The sequence below is a fragment of the Macaca thibetana genome, chromosome 15 (genome assembly GCF_024542745.1).
Source record: "Macaca thibetana thibetana isolate TM-01 chromosome 15, ASM2454274v1, whole genome shotgun sequence".
NCBI classification, from domain to species: Eukaryota; Metazoa; Chordata; class Mammalia; order Primates; family Cercopithecidae; genus Macaca; species Macaca thibetana.
In genome coordinates, this window is record NC_065592.1 from 18,669,980 (window position 1) to 18,685,325 (window position 15,346).

General features: G+C 37.1%; 1 protein-coding gene across 3 annotated transcripts in view; it reads left to right on the plus strand.

Moving 5' to 3' along the window:
- The first annotated feature begins 7,674 nt into the window (after positions 1-7,674).
- The window catches only part of C5 (complement C5), a 99,210-nt gene continuing 91,538 nt past the window's right edge, over positions 7,675-15,346 (plus strand). For all 3 annotated transcript variants that reach the window (XM_050761918.1, XM_050761919.1, XM_050761920.1), the window contains exons 1-3: positions 7,675-7,792; positions 11,606-11,798; positions 14,848-15,010. In XM_050761918.1, coding sequence (XP_050617875.1) covers positions 7,728-7,792; positions 11,606-11,798; positions 14,848-15,010 — 421 coding nt within the window. In that variant the 5' untranslated portion in view covers positions 7,675-7,727. The remainder of the gene's footprint in view (positions 7,793-11,605; positions 11,799-14,847; positions 15,011-15,346) is intronic.

Here is a 15,346-nt window from a genome sequence, read left to right on the forward strand (position 1 = left end):
TTAGCAAGTTAATTATCACAATAACTGATAAATGTTGGAAACTAATACTGGGTAGCTATTGTGTTGTCACCATTTGGATAAGCTCCTTAAAGACTCAGAATATGTCCTGTATGTCTGAGTCTCATAAAATCTCATTTAAATGCAGTGGAGTTTACAGATATTATTGAGATGTGATTAACATTTATGGCATTTCCTCTTAATTGCTAGACTGATTACTGAGAAGCGAGAAGAATGCTTCAAACAACATCCAGTTTAAAGTCTGAGGGAGAAGGATATTTTGGAGCAAAGACCTTTTACAGCTTATGAGATAAGAAGTAGGTTACACAGAATCTACTAAAGGCAGCCAATGCCACAACAAGAGACAAAACTGTTTACAGTGCCTTCTCAAAAGGATTCTAGTCCATTTACACTCATTTACTTGTTGTTATTAATCAGTAAGGACTTAGTACTGACATTTTGTTATTCGTTTTCTGCTTGTTTTGTTGGTCCTCTCTTCCTTTCTTCCTTCCTTCCTATCTTCCTTTGTATAAAAGTGATTTTCTGTAGTAGTATGTTTTAATTCCTTGCTTTTTATTTTTTGTGCAGCAATTACAGGTTTTTGGTTTGTAGTTATCATGAGGCTTGCAAATAACGTCTTATAAACAATTATTTTAGACTTATAATAACAACTATTATCACGAAGAAAAGTTTTTAAAAACAAGCAGAGAAAGCCAAACAAACCTCTACACTTCATCTTTCCTGCATTTTGACTTTTTGTTGTATCTATTTATATCTTTTTACATGGTCTGTCTCTTAAAAAATAATTGTGGTTACTATTTTTGATCAGTTTATCATTTAGTCATTCTATTAAGTATATGAGTGGTTTACATACTGCAATTACAGTGTTGCAGTATTCTGTATTTCTCTGTGTAATTACTTTTACCAGCAAGTTTTATACTTTTAGATTATTTCTTCTTGCTCATTAATAGCCTTTTCTTTCAGATTGAAAAACTTCCTTTAGCATTTCCTATAAGATAGGTCTAATGTTGATAATATTCCTCAGCTTTTGTTTGCCTAAGTGTTTCTCCATGTCTGAAAAATAATTGTGCTGGGTATAATATTCTAGGTCGGATGTTTTCTTTTCCTCAGCACTTTGACTAGGTCATCCCACTTTATCCTGGCCTGTAAAGTTTCTGCTAAGAAATCTGTTGCCAGATGTATTAGAGCTCCTTTATGTTGTTTGTTTCTTTTCTCTTGCTGCTTTTAAGATCCTTTCTTTATCCTTGATCATTGAGAGTTCGATTATTATATGTCTTGAAGTAGTCTTATTTGGGTTGAATCTGCTTGGCATTCTTTGATTTTCTTGTACCTAGATTTTCATATCTTTCTCTGGGTTTGGAATGTTGTCTGTTATAATTTCCTTGAATAAACATTCTACCCCAATTTCTCTCTCTCTCTCTCTCTCTCTCTCTCCTTCCCCGTCCCTCCCCCCATCCCCTTTAAGGCTAGTAACTCTTAGATTTGCTCTTTTGAGATTATTTTCTAGATCTTGTAGGCATGCTTCATTCTTTTATCTTTTTAGTGTTTTCCTTTTTCTCTTCTATGTATTTTCATATAGCCTGTCTTCAAGCTCACAAATTCTTTCTTTTGCTTGATCAAGTCTGCTATTGAGAGACTCCAATGCATTTTTCAGTTTATCAATTGAATTTTCTATCTCCAAGATTTTTTTTTTAAATTTTCATATTTTATTGATAAAATAATATGTAGTCACAAATATTGGGGGAAGAAATGTAGCCATACACTTCTTTGTCTTAGTAATCTATATTTTAGCCAGCTCTGGAATTTCCATTTGATTTAAAAAATTTCAATCTCTTTGTTAAATTTCTCTGATAGAATTCTGAATTTCTTCACTGTTACCTTGGAGTTCATTGAAGTTCATCAAGGCAGCTATTTTGAATTCCCTGTCTGATTAGTCATATATCTTCATCACTCTAGGATCGGTCAATGGTGCCTTATTCAGTCCATTCAGTGAGGCCATGTTTTCCTGGATGTTCTTGATGGTTGTGGATATTCACCCATGTCTGCGCATTGAAGAGTTAGGTATTCATTCCCTTCTTTATAGTCCAGGCTTGTTTGTCCCTGTCCTTGAGAAGGCTTTCCAAGAATTCAAAGGGGATTGAGTTTTGTGGCCTAAGCCTGTGGCACTTGGGAGTGTCCTAAGCTTAGGAACCCTGTAACTCTTACAGACTCTTAGATACGCAGCCTTGGTGTATCTAAGACTTGGGAAGATAGGGGAGAATTCCCTGGGTTATCAGGCAAAGTCTTTTGCTCTCTTCCCTCTCTTTCCCAAATCAGAAGGCATCTCTCTCCAGGCTTGGTTAACTGGAGCTTGGGGAGGAGTGATGCAGACACTCTACTGGCCACAGCTAGCATCACACTGGGTTATACCTGAAGCCCACAGCCTTCCAGACTAGCTCAGTACTGGGGCTCACTAAGGCCTGCAGCCACTACTGCCTGGTTATGCCTGCTGCTAATGTTTATTCAAGGCCCAAGGCCACATTAGTCAGCAGATGGTGAATCCTGCCAGGACCAAGTCCATACAAACAGGGCAGTGGATTCCCTTCTGACCCAGGGTGGGCCTAGAAACACTATACAGGAGCAAAGCCTGGAATCAGGGGTTTCGGGAATCTGCTTGGTGTTTTATCTTATTGTGGCTAAGCTGATATCCAAGTTGCAAGACAAAGTCCTCTGCGCTCTTCTCTCTTCTTTCCCCAGGCAGAATGAATCTCCCCAAGCATCAGTACCTGGAGTTTGGGGAGGAGTGACATACGTACTCCTGTGGCTGCCACAGCTAGTGTCAAACTGTGTTGCACCCTAAGTCCACTCCCTCCCAGACCAGGACAGCATTAGACCTTGCCCAAGGACTTGCTAACAGAGGGAAAAAAATCTGTAAAATATTTTGGAGTGGCATATTTTGAGCCAATATGAGTAATCATGGTCTTGGGAACAGTCTTAAGAGGTTCTGAGAAAGTATGCCTGAAGCAGGTTGGTTATAGTTTGGTTTTATACATTTCCAGGAGACAAGAGTTACAGGCAAAGATATAAATTGATACATGCAAAGTATATATTGATTCAGCCCAAAAAAAAAGGACATCTCCAAGTAGGGACTTAGTAATTATAGGTGGGTCTTAAGGATTCTTTAGTTGGCAATTGGTTGAGAGGGTTAAGCTATTATCTAAAGGCTTAAAGTCAATAGAAAGTAATGCTTGAGTTAAAGGAGGTTGTGGGGTCCAAGGCTTTTGTTATGTAGATGACTTCTCATAGGTAGCAGCCCTCAGAGAGAATCAATGGCAAATATCTGTCTCTTTGCAGACCTTTGAGATGTCAGACTGTCAGTTCAACTCTGCTAGATCTGGGAAAAGCCTAGAAAGGGAAGGCCTGGCTGCATTCATGGAGATTCTCTACAGATGCAAATCTCCCCCACAAAAGATAGCTTTGCAGGGCCATTTCAAAGTATGTCAAAGAAATATATTTTGAGATAAAATATTTTTATTCCCTACAAGGTCTGCTATCTGTCATGTCTTGCTATATCAGAGTCAGTTGAAAAGTAAGCCATATTACACCAGGTTTATTTTTATTTATTTATTTATTTATTTTTTGAGACAGAGTTTTGCTCTTTGCCCAGGCTGGAGTGCAATGGCACGATCTTGGCTCACTGCAACCTCTGCCTCTCAGGTTCAAGCAATTCTCCTGCCTCAGCCTCCCGAGTAGCTGGGATTACAGGCACCCGCCACCACACCCAGCTAATTTTTGTATTTTTAATAGAGACGAGGTTTCACCATATTGGCCAGTCTGGTCTTGAACTCCTGACCTCAGGTAATCTACCTGCCTCAGCCTCCCAAAGTGCTGGGATTATAGGAGTGAGCCACCATGCCCAGCATATACCAGGTTAACTTTTAAAACCCATTTAACAATATTTTATGATTTGTAGGGTGTGATTCCTTGCGTGAATGGCCTGAGATCTTGTTTATAATTTGGTATCTTATTGCCACAGAGTCTGTTTTGTCCTACGATCTTTTAACTTGAATGCAGGTAAGTTGTGCCTAAACTCCAAAGGGAGGGGATATAACAAGGCATGTCTAACCTCCCTTTGCCATCACAGCCAGGAATTCAATTTTTAAGATTTTTCTGGGGTCTCTTTGGCCAAGTGGGTGTTCATTCAGTCAGTAGGGGTAAGTTGGGAGTGCTTAGCATTTTATGTTTAGTCTACATACTTTAGTCCTTGTGTCCTGACTGCCACTCAAATAGATTCAGGACCTCAGACCACTTTAGTTAGCCAGTGGTGAAGATAGCCATGACCTGGGTTTCTCCCTCTGGATCAGAGAATTCTCCTCTGTCCCAAGGCCTGCCTAAATGCGCTGTCGGAATTCTGGGTGCCTGCAGAATTCTATCCTGTGTTATGTTCCAGCACTGACTTCTGATACAAAGTCCCACACTCACTTTGCTCTCCCTCCTTCAAGCACACAGACCCACACTCACTTTGCTCTCCCTCCTCCAAGCACACAGATTCTCTTTCCTGCTGTGCAGCCTGTGGTTGGAGGAGGGGTGGTGTAGGCAATGCAGGGAGATCTTCCCTCGCCCCCCTACCCCCACCCGGTCTTCAATGCCTCTTTCCTTATCATTAAGGTAAAAAAAAAAAAAGGCACTGTGATCACTCACCTGATTTTATGGCTCTTATGAAGGTGCTGTCTTGCATGGATAGTTGTTCTACTTGGTGTTCCTGTGTGGAGAACTATCTCTGGGGGGTTCTCTGGGCCCTCTCTCCAATCAGTCTTTAAACTGCTGGCACCGAAGCCTCCAGTGCCTTCCTCCTCTATATCCCATGGAGAGTTACTGAAGTAGTTCTTTTTGGATTTCAGTTGGCCTTTTATTAGAGCCTTTCTCCTAGAGGATTAAAACATGAGACTGCGGGCTTGAGCCAAAAAGCAGTCAGAGGGACAAATATTGGGTTTTACTTAGAATAACCCACCTGCCACCATGCCTGGCTAATTTTTGTATTTTTAGTAGAGACGGGGTTTCACCATGTTGGCCAGGCTGGTCTTGAACTCCTGACTTCAGGTGATCCACCCACCTTGGCCTCCCAAAGTGCTGGGATTACGGATGTGAGCCAGCGTGCCCAGCCTCAAAAGTTCATCTGTGAGCCACGTTTAGAAGGTAGATAAAAAAATTTGACTAAACACAGTTGAGAATCTATAAATTGTTTAAACTTCAGGTCTGTTGAGAACCTTTGAGATCCATTATTTTCGGAATGTTTTCTACCAGAGAAACAGGACAATGACTTGCAAATATTGGTTTTCAGTATTTACTCTATAGCTCAAGCAAACAAACTTTTTTGCACTTAAAATACAAATATTACCTACCTTGATTTGAGTGTTCTTGTTCTCTCTTAAATTTCATTTCCCAAAAATGATGGCAAAAGTACTGTTTGTTTTAACTTGACCCATCTTTTGCAACCCAGCTTAATCATTTCACAGACTCCCTTTTGAAATAAATGGGCTAGATGATCAGACAATAGTGGCAAATATTTGTCATTTCAATGACATATGCAACAGATACCTTTAGTGAAATTGGTATATCAAATTTCCCTTTGTGCTCCTTTTTTCCCTGGTGAATTCAGCATTAAAGTGTAAATATTTTTAGTGTATTATTTATTAATTCAAGCAAAGAATGCCAATGTGACCATACATATCTCATTTATATATCGTAAATATCTCATTATAGAAATATGTTTAGATACATTTGTTTTATTATTTTAAAGAAGAGCACATATTATATATTAAGGTAAAAATAGTACTAAAAAAAAGAAGGTAGGCCAGGCGCAGTGGCTCATGCCTGTAATCCCAGCACTTTGGGAGGCCGAGGTGGGCGGATCACAAGGTCAGGAGATTGAGACCATCCTGGCTAACACAGTGAAACCCCGTCTCTACTAAAAAAAAACCACACACACAAAAAGTTAGCTGGGCGAGGTGGCAGGCGCCTGTGGTCCCAGCTACTCAGGAGGCTGAGGCAGGAGAATGATGTGAACCCAGGAGGCGGAGCTTGCAGTGAGCCGAGGTCACTGCACTCCAGCTTGGGCGACAGAGCGAGACTCCATCTCAAAACAAAAAACAGGCCGGGCGCGGTGGCTCAAGCCTGTAATCCCAGCACTTTGGGAGGCCGAGACGGGCGGATCACGAGATCAGGAGATCGAGACTAGCCTGGCTAACACGGTGAAACCCCGTCTCTACTAAAAAAATACAAAAAAAACTAGCCGGGCGAGGTAGCGGGCGCCTGTAGTCCCAGCTACTCGGGAGGCTGAGGCAGGAGAATGGCGTGAACCTGGGAGGCGGAGCTTGCAGTGAGCTGAGATCCGGCCACTGCACTCCAGCCTGGGCGACAGAGCGAGACTCCGTCTCAAAACAAACAAACAAACAAAAAAACAAAAACAAAAAACAGAAAAGCAAAAAGAAAAGAGAGTAAATTAAAAAATTCTAATGAAAATAAAACATCATAAAAATTAACTTAATTAAAAATCAGCCAGGCATGGTGGCTCACGCCTATAATCCCAGCACTTTGGGAGGCCAAGGCAGGTGGATCACCTGAGGTGGGGAGTTCAAGACCAGCCTGGCCAACATGGTGAAACCCTGCCTCTACTAAAAATACAAAAAAATTAGCTGGACGTGGTGGGACATGTCTATAGTCCCAGCTACTTGGGAGACTGAGGAAGGAGAATCCCTTGAACCTGGGAGGCGGAGGTTGCCCTGAGTCAAGATAGTGCCACTGGACTCCAGCCTGGGTGACAGAAAGAGACTCTGTCTCAAAAAAAAAAAAAAAGTATAAAGATAAAATTTTAGTATATTGTGAATTAGTTATCAGACTCAATTTTTATAGGAAGCTTTGTTTTTCTGGAGTTCTTATATTAAAATTATTAAAATCCTTACTGAAAAGAATAGCGTATTTTCTTTAAAAGAAAGATATTCTATATCTGAATAAAGGCAAACTTTGAATGAGTGGTGTATGACTTAATAAATATTGGAGACTATCGATTCTCCAATACTTAGAGAATGACGACAGCATCCTCAGCATGGCATTTTCGTTGCCAGTCACAATCTTTCCTCCACCTAATGTTCTCTAGACTGAGACAGACCAAGGAACAATTCCCTAGACCTCCTTTGCAGAGCTAAGTTATGCTCAGACCATGTGCAGCACCAAGGACACTGCCATTCAGGTCTCCAAAAAAGGTCATCTTGTGAGCCCTGTCTAAACCAGGCCTTTTCTAAAATCATTTCCATTTGAAACTGAGTCCAAGTGTGTCTCCATCAGTATTAGAGTGGACCTGCCAGATGTGTGCTTGCAGATGATGCAACATCAAAGCAAATGCCCTGGGCAAGAGAAGAAAGGCCAAAGCAATGGGCTTGCTGGTTTGTAGCTTTAAGCCACTCTTCATAGTGCCAAATTCCCATTTTAGAGTCCCTTTATTTGTATTAATAAAAATAAATTCCCTGGGTGTAAGCTCCTATAAAATACTCCCTATGTGTATTCCTGGGCATGAAAGGGTGTTTTAGTTCCAATTCTAGTTTTCCTGCTTAGAGGTTCACCTTTCTGACATTAATAATTAACCAGATTATCTGAATTGTTCAAGTTCAGTTTATTTAAAAGGAGAATATCCTCAAAAGGGTTATATCCATGATTTCCTACTACCTCCAACCATGGGCCTTTTGGGAATACTTTGTTTTTTAATCTTCCTGGGAAAAACTTGGGGACAGGAGCAAACGTAAGTAAAACAAGCTATCTTCATTTTTCAATGCATCTTAGTTATGATGAATGAAGAGTTAAATTTAACAGATTGTGTTAATTTGAAAATAATTTGCTACTTCTGAGAACACCAAGTGAATAGTATCATCTCTGAATGAGAAAGTCATGGAAGCATTTTGATTTAATGAGTAGCCAACAACGTAACAGCTTTTATGAAATTGTTATTTATTGAAATTTGTGTAATTATTCAAATTCCTCTTCAAAAAAGCACAAAACAAACTCCAGATAATAAACTTTCTTGACATTTTTTGCTTATTTTAACTTGGTGTTTAGTTTTGTGTTTTTCATAGACTATATACAGTTAAACCAGGGTTATTTGGGAGTCAGTCTAATACTGTGATCTGAAAATCTGTTGTAATGACTTCTATAATACATTTATGAGCTGATTTTTCACAATTTTTAGTGTCATTATTGAGATAATATGCATTTTAAGTAATGTTTTAAAAATAATGATCTTATTTCTAGAAATGTTTTAATACTGAAAAGTAACTGTAGATTAATCAAACCTTTTCATTTTATATACGAGGATAAGTCCAGATATGGGAAGTGACTGGCCAAAGGTCACAGTTCTAGAGAGAGAGAAACAGGATTTTTATTAAGATCTCCTGTTTATCTCTTCAGTTTTTTTCATTTTGTCATAGATGTATGCATGTAAATATATTATGTATAAACACATACTTAGGATGTCATTCTTTTTTAGAACTCTCCTATTTCTGATCTGTAATCTTATCACATGGTCGCAAACACTCCACTACCTTAGCATCCTGCCTTTATTATTTCTTTTTGAAAGACAACTAGCAGCTAAGACTTAGAGAGACTGAAATTAAGTGACTTCAAATTAGTGGCAGAACTAGGGCTAGGACCTGGGTTCCATGATTCTTGTCCAGACTTATTCTGAATTCTTTCTACTAGCCCTTAATAAAAATTATTTCCTCACTTTCTCTGAAAAAGTCAGAGTATACCATTTACAACATGGCAATCTATCACTTTAATTAATTGGTTGATTGATTGATTCAACAAATATTTATTGAACACCTAACCATATGATAGGCACTGCAGATACAGCAAACGGTAAGACAATTCCTAGAGCTTGTATTCTAGTGGGAGAAGCAAGTAATGAATGAATGTGCCAATGAAAGAATGTGTAAGGTCAGGTAGATAGTATTATGAAGAAAAAAATAAAGGAGAGTATGAGAATTAAAAAAAAAAATTATGGGGCACTATTTTAAAATGTGGCCAGGAAAGGTTCTGTTAAGGAGGCTGCGCTCAAACAGAGCCTGAAGGAAGTGAGGAAGCAAACCATGCAAATATTTGAGGAAAGAGCATTCCAGGTAGAGGCCAAAATAACATTCTTGCCTCTCTGCCAGCTCAGTAACCTGATCCTCTGCAGGAATTGAAAGACACAGAAAACTATGAAATTCTTTATATGGATAGATTATGCTACTGATAAGTCAATAAGAACCAAAATCTTTATGAAGGGTGGTTCCAGAATCATCTTTTAGGGGCCTCTAAACACTACGTATTTTACACTTGACTGCTACCATCACATAGACCAGCAGTCCCCAACCATTTTGGCACCAGGGACAGGTTTTGTGGAAGACAATGTTTCCATGGACCGGGATTGGGGTGGGGATGGTTTCAGGATGAAACTGTTCCACCTCAGATCATCAGGCATTATATTCTCATAAGGAGCTTGCAATCTAGATCTCTCGCATGTGCAGTTCACAGTAGGGTTCATGCTCCTATGAGAATCTAATGCCACCACTGATCTGACAGGAGGCAGAGCCAAGGTGGTAATGCTCCTTTGCCCCACTGCTCACCTCCTGCTGTGTGGCCTGGTTCCTAACAAACCATGGACTGGCATTGGTCCGTGGCCCAGGGGTTGAGGACCCCTAACATAGACAATTCAAAATTAAAGCAATACTAAACTGAAAAACATAAAGCTGCTGTAAATACTGAAATTAAAGTAGCTTTAGATTCCTAAATTTTTCTAATTACAAAACTTGATAAATTCTATTTAGTACAACAGTTGAAAATGTTAATTCTGGAAATGGGCTGCTCAAGTTCTATTCCTAATTCTATAATTTGTGATTTATAGAATTCATAAATCATATATATGTGGCCTTGGGAAAATTAATTAGCAGTTTCTTCACCTTAAAACTGGAGTAATAGTTCCTCACAGTGGTTGTAACAACACAATGAGTTTATATATATTAAGTATTCAGAATAGTGCCTTATCACAGGGTAAAATTTCAGTAAATGTATCTTATTATCATAAAAGCTGAACTCCTCTCATTTTCTGCTATCTCCTACTAGGCATGTGGGGAAGGGGAATTCAGATGATGGTTGGAAATCTGGAAATTCTTTCCTCTCTTTTGTAATTTGCCTATAAGTGGATCCAAATTAGTTGTCATATAGGAGAACTGCCAGATGCTTTGAAGGATTTAATTGCTGATAAATTAATTCCATTGTTACTAAAAACTTCCTGCTTTTACCAGACTCAAAATGTCATAATGTTGGCAGAAGCCTGGAATAATTCTGCCAGGTGGGGTGGTGCATATACTCCAAACTTGGGCCACTTGAATTAGTTGATCACTATGCCCTTCTGGGTTTAAACACTTTTTTTTCCTATGTAATAGCATATGTAGTCCTCGCTATTCAAATTAGATACTTTTGTGATATACAGTTAGTAATCCAGTTTATATTTGTAAGTTTTAAATACAATAATTTTTTAAAATCACGTATTTTAAAATTTGTATTTCAAAACATGTATAGATTCACTTCCATTATTGTATAAATCACATGAAAAGTAAAAATAAGAGAACAGTCTATGGTTGTGAATAACATATAATCTTGACCTCAAATGTACACATAACAACTGAGAGAGAACTGATATAAAGTCCTCCCACATTTACTTACAAACCGTGTAACCTTAGCCAAGTTAGCCTCTTACCACTTGCAAAATAGGAATAATGATAGTACCAGCATCATTGGCTTATTGTAAAAATTAACAAGAGCTGTATGTAAAGTGCTGATACAGCCTCTGATATATGGCAAATACTTAATTACCATTATTGTTTGAAGATGATAATTGCTCTTAAAGGACTATCATCACTATTTCCATTTCCAAATGCACTTCCCAGCTCACTTGTACTCTATACTTTTCATTATCTGTTTACTAGTATAACATAGTATTTCTAAGATCACTCCCTTTTAACTAATTTAGTGAGATTAATAAATCTTAACATACTGAGTACTAAGAGTGCTAGGCCCTTTCATATACATGTTCTTACTTAATACTTTACGAGAGCCTGGTAAAGAAGGTGATTATTTCCACAGTAAGTTATTTTAGCCTCAGAAAGAGTTAATGACCTTACCACGGTCACTCAGCCGGCAGATGCCACAGCTGGAATTCAATCGCTGCTTTTTTCTTCATTGAGCAAAAAATATTGACTCCATTTACATGTTCTGGTCAACACGATTAAAAGTCTTCCTTGGCTGCAGTAGCTAAGAGAAGGTGCTATTATCACCTTACCTTTCGAAATGTAAACTAAACCTCCAGCTTCATTTCTCAGGTCTTAATTCCAAACTACTTAGAAATTATGCCAAAGTTATGGTGGATCACAAGTACATTTTGACTTACTAATATCATTTTTAAGTGAGGAAATATATGTATTTTAAATGGAATCTCTCAAATGAGAGAAAAAAATCAAAAGTATAAGAAAGTTTGTCCTATAAAGACACTGAGCCTTATTTTTTCCTTTTTCAATAGATATGTCATTTCAGCACCAAAAATATTCCGTGTTGGAGCATCTGAAAACATTGTGATTCAAGTTTATGGATACACTGAAGCATTTGATGCAACAATCTCTATTAAAAGTTATCCTGATAAAAAATTTAGTTACTCCTCAGGCCATGTTCATTTATCCTCAGAGAATAAATTCCAAAACTCGGCAGTCTTAACAGTATGTATTTATCCTTTATTTTCTTTATATATACAGAATATTCTCAATAAAAATGTGTACAAAGTTTGAATATTGATAGCATATAGATTTAATCATTTACATCTATTAAATGGGATTTAATAGATGTGGGATTATTAGATGATGTCAGTCACTAATGATAATATAAGTGAAAATTCTAACAGAAACAGAAAATTCTAAACAGAAGAGTTATGTCCACTTTTTGAGCAATGCATGTCAATTTTCACATTCTTATTGGAAAATAAAATTGTACCAATGTGAAAATATTTGGAAATAATTGAAAATACTTATTTGCTGTGAAAATTATTATTAGAAAGAAATTGAGAATTATAAATATGATTTGATCTGTAGTATGTTGCCCACAAAAATCCATGGATATTATTGAACATTCAATTGAACTCTAATGTTCTAAAATTATAGCTTCAAAAACTAAAAATTTTTTATTACTAAAGTGAATAGCTCTGATTGACAACCTGCAGTGAATAGAAAGAACAACCTTGATCAAATAACTCTTTCTCCTATTGAGATATTGTAGTATAGATTGCTTACAGACATATTTGCAACTTATTTCTTACTAAAGATTCTGATACTTAATAAAGAAAATTAAAGAATATCAGATGTAAAATGGGCTCTGCAGTTCATTTAGACCAGAGTTTCTCTAAAGTGAGTTCTTTATAAAGAAATTAAAAATGGAAATTTAATAAAGAGCTTAAAATTAGAATCATATTGATTTTGTAACATTTAGAATTTATTTTATAAATTTGTTTTGAGTTTTTAATTATACAAAAATCATAAGCATTAGATTATACCCAGTTTTAAGTTTGTACATATTTAAGTATCTTTGTAATAAAAATTATTTTGGTTATGTTATAAATAATAAAAAGTCAATGCTGAGGGTTCTCCATGACTTTTGTCCTTTAATGTTACTCATGTCTGAGAAACACTAATCTAAATAATTTCTAATCAAATATATGAATTCTTTAATTAATGTTCTTAGCAGTAAATGCTCATATCTCTTAACAAATTCTTCCACTTATTAGGTTCGTTAACAATTAAAATTCATTTATTAAAAGTGTTACTTTTATGGCACATGCCTGTAATCCCAGCTACTCGGGAGGCTGAGGCAGGAGAATCGCTTGAATCCAGGAGGCAGAGGTTGCAGTGAGCCAAGATCGTGCCACTGCACTCCAGCCTAGGCGACAGAGTGAGACTCCATCTCAAAAAAAAAAAAAAAAAAAAAGTGTTACTTTCAAAAGACACTCTTTTATCTGATACAATGTATTTGTGACTGTTAGTTTTAAATTTAAATCAATCAAATTTAACTGAAATTAAAAATGCAGTATCTCAGTTGCACTAGCAACATTTCAAGTGTTCAAATAGCCGCAGGTAGCTAGTGTCTGCCATAGTGAACAGCATAGATACAGAATATTTCTGTCATCACAAAAAGTCCTTTGAACAGTGCTGACCTATATGGTTAACTGAAAAACTAGATTAAGGTGGGGGAATCATAGCTGGTACATATTTTAACAATTTAATTTTATCAGAGTAATATCATGTATCTTTATTTGCCAATTGTTTAATGTTATACCAAGGTCCTTTAAGTGTGGGTCTATGGATTGCACTGTCAAATCTCATTTGTTATGTGTTACAACTTTAATGGATCATCTTTGTTCTATAGTTTTTTTTTTCTTTCTTTCTTTTTTCTTTTTTTTTTTTTTTGAGACAGGGTCTTGCTCTGTCACCCAGGCTGGAGGACAGTGGTGCGATCTCAGCTCACTGCAGCCTTCACCAGGTTCAAGCGATTCTCCCACCTCAACCTCCCAAGTAGCTGGGATTACAGGTGTGCACCACCACACCTGGCTAACTTTTACATTTTTAGTAGAGAAGGGGTTTCACCATGTTGGCCAGGCTGGTCTCGAACTCCTGACTTCAGATGATCCACCCGCCTCGGCCTCCCAAAGTGCTGGGATTACAGGCGTAGGTCACTGTGCCCAGCCTGTTCTATAGTTTCTGTTTCTTAAAAGGGGAGAAAGAACTTAAAGGCACTTACAAAGCAATCTGGGTGCAGAATATTTATATATTTTTCTTGTTTTCCAAACTTTTACAATAATTTCACATAGCTAATTCTACAGCAGTTGGTTTTTGTAATTAACTTTCATCCCATGTTTCCAAAGCCTAAATTTTCATAGATACACTTTTGTTTTTTATCACTTTTCATGTATTAAATTTACATATCATTGAATGTAAAGGGAATAATTACAAACATAAATTAGAAAATGAGCATCTCAACTCATAGGAGCAGAAATATGTGGGATAATACTAAGGGTCCAGAGAGGCTGGGCATGTGGGCACAGTAACTGATGCCTGTAATCCCAGCACTTTGGGAAGCTGAGGCAGGCGGATCACTTGAGGCCAAGAGTTCAAGACCAGCCTGGCCAACATGGTGAAACCCTGTCTCATTAAAAATACAAAAAAAAAAAAAAAAAGTTAGCTGGGCATGGTGGTGCACACCTGTAATCTCAGCTACTTGGGAGTCTGAGGCAGGAGAATCACTGAAACCGAGAGCCAAAGGTTGTCATGAGCCGAGATGGCACCACTGCTCTCCAGCCTGGGCAACAGAGTAAATGAGGCTCCATCTCAAAAAAAAAAAAAAAAAAAAAAAAAAAAATCCAGAGAATCGGTCAGGAGGTTTCACAAAGGGAATGGGGAGCACAGGGTAACCCAGCAAACTAATTGAGTGAAGGTTTCTTAAAGGCGTTTATGGTAGTAGCTTCACTAAATGTACATAAAATTTAGGAAACATGGAACCAAAGAGACTTTCAATTGCTTAAAGCTAAATTTTTATTATGTAATTAAACACTAAAGGACTTTGGGCAAAATTTATTTACTCTTCTTGCTCCCGTATCACTTTTTAAATGATTACATGTACATACTCACTGTTCTAATGAGATCACAGTTGTATTTAGAAAATTAATGTGTTTAATAATTTTAGAATTATTATACTGTTTTCTATCAACAATTTCTTTTCCAGATACAACCAAAACAATTACCTGGAGGACAAAACCAAGTTTCTTATGTGTATTTGGAAGTTGTATCAAAGCATTTTTCAAAATCAAAAAAAATTCCAATAACCTATGACAATGGATTTCTCTTCATTCATACAGACAAACCTGTTTATACTCCAGACCAATCAGGTAGAGTATAAGATATTTCTTTCTCTGAGTAGGGTATCTGACACTATTGATACTATATTGTAGAGCTTTTTAATACCTGAAATTGAGTGGAGATCGGTTTCTTTCTAATTTGCTCAAAAGACTCTCAATTCCCAATGACATCTATACTTTCAAATATTTAATAGTATTTTAATTTTAAATTTATGGAGAAAGTGCTAAATAAATTGCAAAACCAACAATTACATTACCTTCCCCACCAGTTATTTCCAAGTAGAAAATGCTTTTACAAAATCGTAAAATGTTATGTTAGGTCTTATTTATTAAACAAATATAAGACTTAATTGCAAATATAATTTG